Here is a 13793-nt window from a genome sequence, read left to right on the forward strand (position 1 = left end):
GATCCCACTGTGACAGGGCAGGGACATTAGGGGATCCCACTGTGACAGGGCAGGGACATTGGGGGATCCCACTGTGACAGGGCAGGGACATTAGGGGATCCCACTGTGACAGGGCAGGGACATTAGGGGACCCCCCGCACCCCCCAGTGACAGGGCAGGGACATTAGGGGATCCTCCAGTGACATGGCAGGGACATTAAGGAAACCCCCTGGGACAGGACAGGGACATTAAGGGACCCCCAGTGACAGGGAAGGAGGGGTCCGCGGATGTTGGGGACCACAGAGCAGGTTCAGGATAGAGAGGGTACAAGCATTGAGCAGCGTGGATTGTTTATTTAGTGTTCCTGCCATGATTGTATATGTAATTTTTGTTATTGTTCATTGTCTGAATGTTTTTGGGGTAAAGTATTGTGCACATAAGAAGAATAAATCCCTGCATTTCCGTCCCCCCCCAATATCTGCGTTTTTCTACCCCCAATATCTGCATTTCTCTAGCCCCCAATATCTGCGTTTCTCTAGCCCCCATTATCTGCGTTTCCTTCCCCCCAATATCTGCGTTTCCGTCCCCCCAATATCTGCGTTTCCGTCCCCCCAATATCTGCGTTTCCGTCCCCCCAATATCTGCATTTCCATCCCCCCAATATCTGCGTTTCCGTTCCCCCAATATCTGCGTTCCCGTCCCAACCCCAATATCTGCGTTTCCGCCCCCACCCCAATATCTGCGTTTTCGCCCCCACCCCAACATCTGCATTTCCGCCCCCAATATCTGCGTTTCCGCCCCCCAATATCTGCGTTTCTGTCCCCCCCAATATCTGCGTTTCTGCCCCCCAATATCTGCGTTTCCGCCTCCCAATATCTGCATTTCTGTCCCCCCCAATATCTGCGTTTCTGTCCCCCAATATCTGCGTTTCTGTCCCCACCAATATCTGCGTTTCTGTCCCCCCAATATCTGCGTTTCGGTCCCCCCCCAAATCTGCGTTCCCATCCCCACCTCAATATCTGCGTTTCTCTACCCCCCAATATCTGCGTTACCGCCCTCCCAATATCTGAGTTTCTCTATTTCCCCACCCCCCCAATATCTGCGTTTCTCCACCCTGCAGATGACATGGCTGAGCTCCTGATGGGAGAGGCCAAATTAGAACAGTACCTGAAGGAAAACCCATTCAAACAAGGAACCAGTCCCCGTGGGCCGAAGCCAAAGCTGACCGATGTCCGCAAGCATCTCACAGCTGCATTGGACAGAGGGAACCTTAAGGTATGGGGAGGAACGCATGGAGATGAGAAACTGAATGGGTGGACATTATTATATTGTTACTGTAATTGTGTGTATGGATGTATGGATGTCTTTATTTATATAGCGCCATTAATATACATAGCGCTTCACAGCAGTAATATACGTGACAATCATATAAATGACAAATAACAAATAACAGATCATGGGAATAAGTGCTTCAGACATAAAAGTAACATTTCGGAAGAGGAGTCCCTGCTCCGAAGAACTTACAATCTAATTGTATGTATGTATGTATATCTGTATTTATATAGCACCCACAGATGTACTCAGTGCTTTACAATGATAATACAGTACAGGGAAGTATAATACAATAAGTGCAACAAAGTCAGGTAATAGGAAAGGAAATCCCTGCCCCGGAGAGCTTACAATCTAAGTGGTGTGTTGGAAAACTAACAGCAGGGGAGGGAATAAGTGCAGTGCTTGGCAGGAGAGACTGTGGGATTGTAGCCAGGTGTCCAGGCTATTGGATGCTTCATTTAAGAGGTGGGTTTTCGGGTTTGTCTTGAAGGTGGGAGAGCAGGTGCTTGTGTGAGGGAGTTCCCCAGGTAAGGGGCAGTGAGGGGAAAAGGGTTTAAGGCGGGAGAGAGCAGTAGAGGTGGAAAGGAGACAGTTCTGGGTAGAGCGCAGGAGATGAGCAGGTGCATAGTGAGAGATCAGAGCTGACATGTCGGGAGGAGCAGGTGAGTGGAGAGTAAGGAGGGGAACTTTGTAGGTGATCTGACATTTGATGGGAAGCCAGGAGAGGGATTTATGGAGGAGATGAGCAGATAACTGTTTTGGGAGAAAGTAAAATTATATAAGCAGACGAATGTTGGATTGATTGCAGGTGAGAAAGTTGTTGGGCAGGGAGGCCTGTTAGCAATATGTTACACCAAGCATGTCAAACTCGCGGGCCGCAAGCGGCCCACAACGATTATGTTTGCGGCCCAGCTCGCGATGTGCAAGGCAACGCGCGCTGTCTACAAAGGGGGGGGGGGGGGGGGGAAACCTCCCCCCTCTTCTGATTGGCTGGCGCGTGTTGGCACGCTGCCAGTTTTTTTTGCGGCCGCAGCAAGCTCTATCTGAGCTTGCAAAGCCAGGCCCGCCTCTTCCTGCTGCATGGAGCAAGTCAGGTGAGTACTGCTCCATGCCTGCTTTGCTTCACCCCCTGCTCCGATTCCGTTCCGACCCCCCACCCCGTTCCTATTCCGCTCCGATCCCCCCCCTGCTCCGATCCCCCCCCCGTTCCGATTTCTCACGTGTCTGAGTGTGTCTGAGTGTGTGTGTGAATGTCTATATATGTGAGTGTCTGTGTGTGTGCGTGTGAGTGAGTGTGTGTGTATGTGTGAATGTGAGTGTCTGTGTGAGTGTCTGTGTGAGTGTCTGTGTGAGTGTCTGTATGGAAGAGAGAGTGTGTGTGTCAGAGAGGGAGAGTGTGTCTGAGAGAGGGAGAGTGTGTCTGAGAGAGGGAGAGTGTGTCTGAGAGAGGGAGAGTGTGTCTGAGAGAGGGAGAGTGTGTCTGAGAGAGGGAGAGTGTGTCTGAGAGAGGGAGAGTGTGTCTGAGAGAGGGAGAGTGTGTCTGAGAGAGGGAGAGTCAGAGGGTCGAAGAGAGAGAGCCGGAGAGAGAGTCGGAGAGAGTCGGAGAGAGTCGGAGAGAGTCGGAGAGAGTGAGAGAGCCTCGGAGAGCCTCGGAGAGAGTCGGAGAGAGTCGGAGAGAGTCGGAGAGAGTCGGAGAGAGTCGGAGAGAGTCGGAGAGAGAGCCTCGGAGAGCCTCGGAGAGAGTCGGAGAGAGTCGGAGAGAGTCGGAGAGAGAGCCTCGGAGAGAGTGGGAGAGAGTGAGAGAGTGGGAGAGAGTGGGAGAGAGTGGGAGAGAGTGGGAGAGAGTGGGAGAGAGTGGGAGAGAGTGGGAGAGAGTGGGAGAGAGTGGGAGAGAGTGGGAGAGTGACAGAGTGAGAGAGTGAGAGAGTGAGAGAGTGGGAGAGTGAGAGAGTGGGAGAGTGGGAGAGAGTGGGAGAGAGTGAGAGAGTGGGAGAGAGTGGGAGAGAGTGGGAGAGAGTGGGAGAGAGTGGGAGAGAGTGGGAGAGAGTGAGAGAGTCGGAGAGAGTCGGAGAGAGTGAGAGAGTCGGAGAGAGTCGGAGAGAGTCGGAGAGAGTGAGAGAGTCGGAGAGAGTGAGAGAGTCGGAGAGAGTGAGAGAGTCGGTCATAGAGAGAGAGAGAGAGTCGGTCATAGAGAGAGAAAGAGAGTCGGTCATAGAGAGAGAGAGAGAGTCGGTCATAGAGAGAGAGAGAGAGAGTCGGTCAGTCAGAGGGAGAGAGAGAGTCGGTCAGTCAGAGGGAGAGAGAGAGAGAGAGAGAGAGAGTCAGTCAGAGAGAGAGAGAGAGTCAGTCAGAGAGAGAGAGAGAGTCAGTCAGAGAGAGAGAGAGAGTCAGTCAGAGAGAGAGAGAGAGTCAGTCAGAGAGAGAGAGAGAGAGAGAGTCAGTCAGTCAGAGAGAGAGAGAGAGAGTCAGTCAGAGAGAGAGAGAGAGTCAGTCAGAGAGAGAGAGAGAGTCAGTCAGAGAGAGAGAGAGAGAGAGTCAGTCAGAGAGAGAGAGAGAGAGTCAGTCAGAGAGAGAGAGAGAGTCAGTCAGAGAGAGAGAGAGAGTCAGTCAGAGAGAGAGAGAGAGTCAGTCAGAGGGAGAGACAGTCAGAGAGAGAGAGAGAGTCAGTCAGAGAGAGAGAGAGAGTCAGTCAGAGAGAGAGAGAGAGTCAGTCAGAGAGAGAGAGAGAGTCAGTCAGAGAGAGAGAGACAGTCAGTCAGAGAGAGAGAGACAGTCAGTCAGAGAGAGAGAGACAGTCAGTCAGAGAGAGAGAGACAGTCAGTCAGAGAGAGAGAGATAGTCAGTCAGAGAGAGAGAGACAGTCAGTCAGAGAGAGAGAGACAGTCAGTCAGAGAGAGAGAGAGAGTCAGTCAGAGAGAGAGAGAGAGTCAGTCAGAGAGAGAGAGAGTCAGTCAGAGAGAGAGACAGTCAGAGAGAGAGAGACAGTCAGTCAGAGAGAGAGACAGTCAGAGAGAGAGAGAGTCAGTCAGAGAGAGAGAGAGAGTCAGTCAGAGAGAGAGAGAGAGTCAGTCAGAGAGAGAGAGAGAGAGAGTCAGTCAGAGAGAGAGAGTCAGTCAGAGAGAGAGAGAGTCAGAGAGGGAGAGTCGGAGAGAGAGGGAGAGTCGGAGAGGGGGAGAGAGTCTGTCGGAGAAGGGGAGGGAGTCTGTCGGAGAAGGGGAGGGAGTCTGTCGGAGAAGGGGAGGGAGTCAGAGATGCCAAGTGTCAGGAAAAAACATTACTTTTATCGTTCTTTTTTTTATACTGTACTTTTCTAAATAAACCCAAGTTTCTATGAAAATTTAAGTTTTTTTTTTTTTTGCGGCCCACATAAACGTAAACCTTGTTTATTTGGCCCGTGTTAGCCTTTGAGTTTGACATGCTTGTGTTACACTAATCTAGACGGGAGAGGATTAGGGCACGCATTAGAGTTTTAGCAGTAAATTGACAGAGGAAATGGCGGATCTTGGCAATATAGGAAGAAACGATCAATTTTAGCCATGCCGTTAATGGAGAAGGGAAAGGGAGGAGTCAAATGTCACTCTTAGGCAACGCGCTTTGGCGACAGGATACATGGTAGTACCGTTTACTGTGGTGGAAAAAGGGGGATATTAGGGCAGATTTAGGGGAATATGAGGAGCTCAGTTTTAGACACTAAGTTTAAGGCAGTGACGCACCATCCACGAGGATATAGCCAGGAGGCAATCAGAGACTACGGACTGGATAGCAGGAGCGAGGGTAGGGCGGATAGATATATCTGTGTATCATCTGCATCGGGATGATACCCAAGGCCAAAAGAGTTGATGAGGTCACCAGGTGATAGTGTGTCGAGAGAGAACAGGAGAGGTCCCAGAACAGAGCCCTGAGGTACACAAATAGACAGATCAACAGAAGACAAAGACCTGTTAGCAACAGAAACAGAGTGTTCGATGGAAGAGGTACGATGAGAACCAGCATAGAGTTTTGTTGCCGATACCAAGAGAGTTTAGAACATGAAGGAGAAGAGAATGATCGACAATACAAAGGCAGCAGCGAGATTGAGTAGTATTGGTAGGGAAAAGTGACCTCGGGATTTAAACCTCGTGTAGATCATTGGCAACTATAGTGAGCACAGTCTCTGTTGAGTGAACTGTACGAAAGTCAGATTGTAAAGGGTCCAGGAGGGCATGGGAATGAAGAAAGTTCACCATATGGGAGAACACGAGACGTTCTAGCAATTTGGAGGCAAAAGGCAGGAAGGATACAGGGAGGTAGTTGGTAAGGCACGCAGGGTCTAGGTTTTTTTTGAGAATAGGTGTGACCACCGCATGCTTAAAGGAAAGGGGAAAGAGCCAGAAGACATGGAGAAATTGAAGATATGGGTGAGAGTGGGGACTAAGACAGGAGTAAGAGTTCTGATAAGGTGTGAGGGGATGGGATCGAGAGGGCATGTGGTAGAAGAAGAGAAGATCAGCTTAGAAACTTCCAACTCTGTAACAGGAAAAAAGGAGTCGAAGAATGAGGGTTACGTAGCAGCAGAGAGGAGGGAGAAGGACAGAAGGACTCTCCTTGTGGATAGCATCCACCTTGCCATTAAATTAGTATAGGATTAGCGGTGAAGCCAGAAGATCGTAAATATACCAGAGCACGTTGGTGTATAATTAAGGAGCTTTGGTGTCTGGATTTCATGTTTCATATTCCAGCTACAACAGAATACAGATTTTAGCTTCTCAGCATTTCTTGTTCATAACGAGATATCCAAGGTAATAATATCGTCTTCTCTTTCACATACACATAATAAAGTCTCTAGGTATTGTCATGGCTCCAATCGAAGAGCAAAGCACATCGCATATATATGAATATATATGAATATATTGTACATGCTGGGGAAGATATGTTGGCCCAAATCCCTGCATTTTGTAGTCCTCAGAAGGTAGGATAAATCCCGCTGGGACGTGCGGTGCAACCTAACCTCCAAATTACTTTCCCCCACATGTCAAAAAACTGCACCTCTCATTATTGCAATTCAATCTTGTTTTAATGTTCTTGTCCCCTCTTTATTAACATGCACAATGCCTCCTGCTTCTCAGAATCACATTTCCTTTTTATTAACCCCTTGCAGGGGGACCCACAAATCTGCGGTTGCCATATGTGTCCCAGTGACCTCTAGCAGAGATGGGGTTAATGCCTGAAGCTGCCCACTCTGAAATGTAAAATACAATTAGTTTAATGAGTGTCTGATTTGGTATGAGGCCAGTTGGTTAATACCATAATGACTCCAGACAGATGCAAAGCTATCCGCTTTCCCGGGCCCACCTCCAGCCTGGGAATGAGGTCTGGCTAGCGGAGCCCTATTAATGCACAGTATAATATTTCCTAACACGGAGTTAAATAATGACTTGCTGGCTGATAAGGGAGTAGTGAGGATTACCGCATGACATACCTGGCATTCTCCTGACCAGAAAGGGGCCCGACCCCGCAGCATTTTAACTCAGCAACTATTTTGACCACAGGAATCAACTATCACCCACTGTGTATGAATAGCTGGTACATGTGGTATATTTGCGCTTAACGCCCTCTCTACCGGAGGCGCCTGCACCACACTGCACCACACTGCACCACACTGTGCAGCAGCTTCCCATGTGGCACCAAAGGCTTTATCAGGAGGGTTTTCACTTTTGTTTACAGTCCGTGCAGGTTTTGGTAAATGAAGTTAAGACTGCAATGGAGAACCGTGGTGTGAGAATCTAACTTAAAATGTAGAGCCAAATATGGCGGTTCTGCGGAGAGCCAAACACGGCGGTTCTGCTTGGCCCGGTGATGTGTGGATATCCGAACACCGGTTCTGCTGTGTATGGGGAAATCCAGCACTGTGTATATACTGCGTGTGAGGAAATCCAGCACTGTGTATGGGGGAATCCAGCACTGTGCATATACTGTGTATGGGGGGATCCAGTTCTGTGTATATACTGTGTATGGGGAAATCCAGAACTGTGTATACACTGGCGACACACTTTATTCGAGCTCGGCTAGTCCCACGAATTCGGGTATACCCGGGTGTATTGAGGTTTGTGACTGTTTTCTGCCCGAGTGCATTGAGGTATTTTCCAAGCAGGGATTGAAGCATTTTATTCCCGCTGGCTGCAATACTGCACAGTATATATATATATACTGCATTACAATTCATGAATTTATGCCATCTGGTAGACACGCGAAGCATTGCAGCCTATTAAATCCTAATCATTATCATTTAACAGATCAGCCGCCCGTCAGCCAGGCATGAACCCAGGCTGGGAAGGCAAATGCAACGGGGCTTGTCAGAGGTGAGGAGCGGCGCATTCCAGGTATCTGCCAGGTACATACTGGGTATTTGCTCGAATAAAGTGTGTCGGTGCAGTATATTGTGTATGGGGAAATCCAGCACTGTGTATACTGTGTATGGGAAATCCAGCACCGTGTATATACTGTGTATGGGGAAATCCAGCACTGTGTATATACTGTGTATGGGGAAATTCAGCACTTTGTATATACTGTGTATGGGGGAATCCAGCACTGTGCATATACTGTGTATGGGGGGATCCAGTTCTGTGTATATACTGTGTATGGGGAAATCCAGAACTGTGTATATACTGTGTATGGGGAAATCCAGCACTGTGTATATACTGTGTATGGGGGAATCCAGCACTGTGTATATACTGTGTATGGGGGGATCCAGTTCTGTGTATATACTGTGTATGGGAAATCCAGCACCGTGTGTATACTGTGTATGGGAAATCCAGCACCGTGTGTATACTGTGTATGGGAAATCCAGCACTGTGTATATACTGTGTATGGGAAATCCAGCACTGTGTATATACTGTGTATGGGGGAATTCAGCACTGTGTATGGGGAAATCCCCCATACTGTGTACGGGGGAATCCAGCACTGTGTATATACTGTGTATGGGGAAATCCAGCACTGTGTGTATACTGTGTGTGGGGAAATCCAGCACTGTGTGTATACTGTGTATGGGGAAATCCAGCACTGTGTATATACTGTGTATGGGGAAATCCAGCACTGTGTATATACTGTGTATGGGGAAATCCAGCACTGTGTATATACTGTGTATGGGGAAATCCAGCACTGTGTATATACTGTGTGTGGGGAAATCCAGCACTGTGTATATACTGTGTGTGGGGAAATCCAGCACTGTGTATATACTGTGTATGGGAAATCCAGCACTGTGTATATACTGTGTATGGGGAAATCCAGCACTGTGTATATACTGTGTATGGGGAAATCCAGCACTGTGTATATACTGTGTGTGGGGAAATCCAGCACTGTGTATATACTGTGTATGGGAAATCCAGCACTGTGTGTATACTGTGTATGGGAAATCCAGCACTGTGTATATACTGTGTATGGGAAATCCAGCACTGTGTATATACTGTGTATGGGGAAATCCAGCACTGTGTATATACTGTGTATGGGGAAATCCAGCACTGTGTATATACTGTGTATGGGAAATCCAGCACTGTGTGTATAATGTGTATGGGGAAATCCAGCACTGTGTATATACTGTGTATGGGAAATCCAGCACTGTGTGTATACTGTGTATGGGAAATCCAGCACTGTGTATATACTGTGTATGGGGAAATCCAGCACTGTGTATATACTGTGTATGGGAAATCCAGCACTGTGTGTATACTGTGTATGGGAAATCCAGCACTGTGTGTATACTGTGTATGGGAAATCCAGCACTGTGTGTATACTGTGTGTGGGAAAATATGACACATTCTAATATTATTGTTACATTCCATCAGATAGGGCCACCAACAGGTCAGGTCTTCAGAATCTCCCTGCTTCAGCACAGGTGATGCAGTCTTCGACTGAGCCACTGATTGAGCCACCTGTGCTGAAGCGGGGATATCCTGAAAACCTGTCCCGTTTGTGGTTCTTGAGGACTGGAGTTGCCCCCCCCCCTCCACCCCCCCTCCGGTATAAGTAATCTTACTAGTCGCCAATGGCCTCAGATAGATGTGGAGAGAAGAGCAGCAGCCGGTATTTTCCATATTTACCAGGTCTTCAACCAAGACTGTCTTCTGTTTGCAGCCAGAATTCATGCAAGAAGCCAACTTAACAATGGCCAAGCTGAATTACGCAGAGGGCGATTACACTGAGGCTCTCCGCGTTTACGCCCGAGTGGGGGTGGATGACCTGCAGCTGGTGGCATCACCCCCGTACAAGCTGAGGATGATCGCTGAAGCCTTCTCCACCAAAGGTAGGACGATGGCAGACGCTGGGTATCCCCAGTCATACTCCGCACTTCTCCTCTCTGCTGTTACGTAGAACAGAAACAAAGAGAAAACATTCACACCAAGGTATTCCAGATCTGGGAGGAAGATATAAGTATTGGAGGGCAGATACTTTCCAGGCAATAAACTACATGTAAATAAATCGGTTCTGTAGTATTAGATAATACTTGGTGTTAATGAGTTTTAATATACTGAGCATCCTTTGATTTCTACAGCAGGGTTTAGCCACCTCCCAAGCAGTGCAAGATCTTTGTAAGGCCTTCGAGTATAGTAGTTCCGGCTGTGCGCACGCCCTTGTGATGTTGTGCACACGTGAAACCTGCAGTGGAGGCATCGGGAGGCGTGGCGGAGGCGTGGCCAGGACGTCACGTGAGCGGTTCGCCATCTTTGGCTGAGCTGCTCACATGACGCGACCATCGCGCCACAATTATAATCCCGGCCTAACGCTTTCCTGTTTGTGATAATTTGTTGCCCATATTCCCAGCAGTTTGTGCTGCAACTGTAACAATAGATAATGTTACCTTAGTAATACAAGGATACATTGTAGCTGCTGAGTACACTGCCTAAAGGATTGATTGAAACTGAACGGCAGCCATTTAGTGAAACCTGGGAAGCAGGATCTTTGCTGATCGATAACAGGAGAACAAATCGATCGGCAGCTTAGGTAATTAGTTTTCAATGAAGGTAATAAAGGCTGCATATATAAAAAAATATATATATATATATATGTACATATATGGTATATATATCCAAGTGCCGCGTGGATTGCCTCTTTACAGCCGTGGTTTATTAGGTAAATAGTTGATTAGGTAAATAGTTGATTAGGTAAATAGTTGATTAGGTAAATAGTTTGTTCGATCTATTCTAGGTTCTCTGGCTTCAAATACAGCGACACTGCCAACAGTTCATTCCTTTTACCATACAGATTTAATCACTGTAAAGGTGTATTCCCACTGAAAGTAACAAGCCGCAGTAGGAAGCGGTATTGGGTATGACCGCTTGTTTTGTCTGATGGGTACAGAATAGCAACACACAAAATGAAATGTTGGCACCACATGGGTTATACCTTTTGTCAGCGGGGATAAAAGGTTAAGCTGTCTGGGAGCTGACATGTCTACGTGTAACCAGACTGGCATCTTAGCTTGCGGGCTGCTCCCTGTCCCTGTTTATAGTTAGAAGACACAAGGGAGGTAAGACGAGAACGGTCTGACTGCAGCTGACCCTTCTTTAAATTTAATGTTGCGTTCGATGAGCTAAGTGATCGGCTTCTTAATTAGTTCTATTTCCAGAAACGGCACAAACGCTCGTCAGGGGCAGAGAAAGTATCAAGTGAAAGAAAAGAACAAAAAAAGCCCTGCGAACAACACTCCAATTAGCTACCGATGGCCCTCTGTGGGGTTATAACGAGAGGGGGTTAAAGGCGACTGAAAGGTCAGCAAAGGGGAAGTTGTGGAGATTTGCAAGTGACCTTTGCATAGATCAGGGGTGCTCAACTCCAGCCCTCAAGCCACCCCAACTTCAGATTGAGCCACATGTGCTGAAGCAGGGCTATCCTTAAAACCTGAGCTGTTGGGGGGGATCTTGAGGACTGGAGTTGAGCCCCCCTGGCATAGATGAATCAAATACTTGCAGCATAGACAGATGGATCCAGAAATTATTGTTAAATTACAGCGCTCTGTCCAAACCTCTCAGCCTTCTGGCTGTGCCCATACCAAGCTCGCACAGAACCTGCTTTCAGACGCTCACACGGGGTGTTACCAATCGCAATAACGGTCCAAACGAGAGAGATTAAATAACCAGCACCCATGATTCTGAGGTATGCCTCTCGCTGCCTTGCAAGCCCATTCCAAATATGGTTCGTCTCCTCTGCCCTACTAATAAAGGCGGCTGTCTATTTCAGTATGCAACTCTCTTTCAGAGATTGTGTTTTCTGCTTTGCGATGGATTTCAGCTCCACTCCCCCCCCTGGCACGTAAAGGGTTAACATGTCATCATTTCTGCATTGATGTTAAGATCCTAAAGCTCTGGGCAGAGCAATGTGTCGGGGAGCCCTGGGCCAGCGATATGATCTTTCTTAAGAATTCAAATGCGCTGATGAATGATGATAATGTACCACACTTTAATAAAGGCTCTGCCGTGTGTCCTGTGTACAAATGGATAAGGATGTCCTGGGGGGGGGGGGGTTGGCGGGGGGGGGGGGCCGGGAAGGGGTGTTAAAGAAAGAAAAGTAAACCATACATTTTGCTAGAAATGTAGTAAATTGGTGAAAGCGCCCCTACATGTTTTTATTTGACATTTGACTAATGTAATAGTAATGTTTCACACATTCTTTTGCTGACGTTCCCAAAAGTGGGGGAAATCCCACATATTCCTCCCTTTTGCCTTTCTAACTAGTATTTGTAAGAGAATTTAAGGCGCGCTTCTTGTACACTGCAACTTTCTGCAAAGGTTCCGTTTTTGTGACTTTGTCGTGAGCCGCAACTGTTCCGTTTTTGCTAAATTTGTGAGAATGTTTTGCAAATCTCTTGGGAGCTTAAGATATAATTGCGAGCACTGGACAGCAGAGGGCGCTGTTTCATTAGCCAGCAGTGCTAGGATCCCTTTCCAGCAGTGACACATTGCGCAGCGCTGCTGTTAGGGGCGCTCCTGGCGTTTGGGACAGTTACGGTTGCTGCGGATGTGTGATTCCCCGGTGAGACAAAAACAGAGGATTACATCTTTGATATTTATTGTGGAAACACAAATACAAGTAAATTGTAATCCTTTTAAATCAGGGGTGGCCAACTCCAGCCATCAACGGCTACCAAACGGGTCAGGTTTTCAGGATATCCTTGCTTTAGCACAGGTGGCTCAATCTGTGGCTCAATCTGTGGCTCAGTCAAAGATTGAGCCACCTGTGCTGAAGCAGAGACTGATTGAGCCATCTATGCTGAAGAAGGGATATCCTGAAAACCTGACCCGTGGTAGCTCTTGAGGACTGGCGTTTGCCCCCCCCCCCCCCCTGCATTAAATGTAGTAACAGAGGTGGGAGAGGTGGTCCTTTTATTGGACCAGCAAGTAGTTGATCTGTGACAAGCTTTCCAACCTCACGGGGTCCTTCATAAGGCTCACGCTGTCCCCCTCAGAGCCAGGAAAGATAAGGCTAGGTCCCCGCTGCAGCCGGCGGCGCACACGGCCATGCGCGCACCTCTCACCATCCCCTTACCTCCTCGCTAGCTGTCCTCAGTGGCGCCTCGCTCCCCGGCTCACTGTGACGCGTCAGCCAGCAGGGGCTACAATAGAATTGTGATCCCGAGCAGTGACGCGTCACGTGGTGTGGCAGGGAGCCAATGAGGAGGGGAGATCACCGGCGGGGGGGTGGATCCTTCTTCAACCATGCTCAGCCCTGAATGCTGGACACACACACACACACGGATCACCCGCCCCCCCCCCCATGTCATGTCCTCGCCCACCCGAAACGTTTTGGCCACGTCCCCCCGCGCCTAAAAACGTCTCCCTACAGACCGCAGATAGCGGTGAAGTGCCGTGCTTGCCCCTTTACATTGCCAGCGTGACCTGAGATTCACCCCTCTGGCAGTGAAAGGGTTACATTTAACATAATACGGCGTACATTGCTTGAACCATATTTATAGCAGATACAAAGGGGTGCAGCCCCTCCGCACCTTCAGTTGGGCTTTTTTCGCTTTAATGATAACATTGTACTTTCTTTCATGGCCAGTAGGTTCTGTTTCTTTCTTTTTGCTGCACATGAGCTGGCGGGATTTGTCAGATTTTAAACCTTAATCTGCAATTTAACTTAACGCTGCTGTGCATATAATACCTTCCATTTAAATAATTAAAAATACATCAATATAGGAATTGTGCCTGGAACTGATAACATAGAATTGAGCTGTTATCTGGAGCTCAGAGTATTAATGCCATTTGTTGAGATATATCGGAGCAGAAATGAAGGCAAATAAATGATTTGAAAGCTGCTCTGCAGTTTGTATAATAGCATATCCGTATAGCACTGTCCTTGTGGAACATGGTTATTATCGAATACACCAGGAGTGGCCAACTAGAGGCCTCAAGGGCCACCAACAGGCCCTGCTTCAGCACAGGTGACTCACTCGACTGCACCACTGATTGAGCCACCTATACTGAAGCAGGAATATCCTTAAAGCCTAACCTGTT

General features: G+C 48.1%; 1 protein-coding gene across 5 annotated transcripts in view; it reads left to right on the plus strand.

Annotated features, from left to right (window-relative positions):
- The window catches only part of TTC7B (tetratricopeptide repeat domain 7B), a 132177-nt gene that overhangs the window by 1158 nt on the left and 117226 nt on the right, over nucleotides 1–13793 (plus strand). For all 5 annotated transcript variants that reach the window (XM_075614550.1, XM_075614552.1, XM_075614554.1 and 2 more), the window contains exons 2-3: nucleotides 1100–1254; nucleotides 9418–9586. In XM_075614550.1, the coding sequence (XP_075470665.1) occupies nucleotides 1100–1254; nucleotides 9418–9586 (324 nt within the window). The remainder of the gene's footprint in view (nucleotides 1–1099; nucleotides 1255–9417; nucleotides 9587–13793) is intronic.

The sequence above is a fragment of the Ascaphus truei genome, chromosome 9 (assembly GCF_040206685.1).
Source record: "Ascaphus truei isolate aAscTru1 chromosome 9, aAscTru1.hap1, whole genome shotgun sequence".
In the NCBI taxonomy this organism is placed as follows: domain Eukaryota; kingdom Metazoa; phylum Chordata; class Amphibia; order Anura; family Ascaphidae; genus Ascaphus; species Ascaphus truei.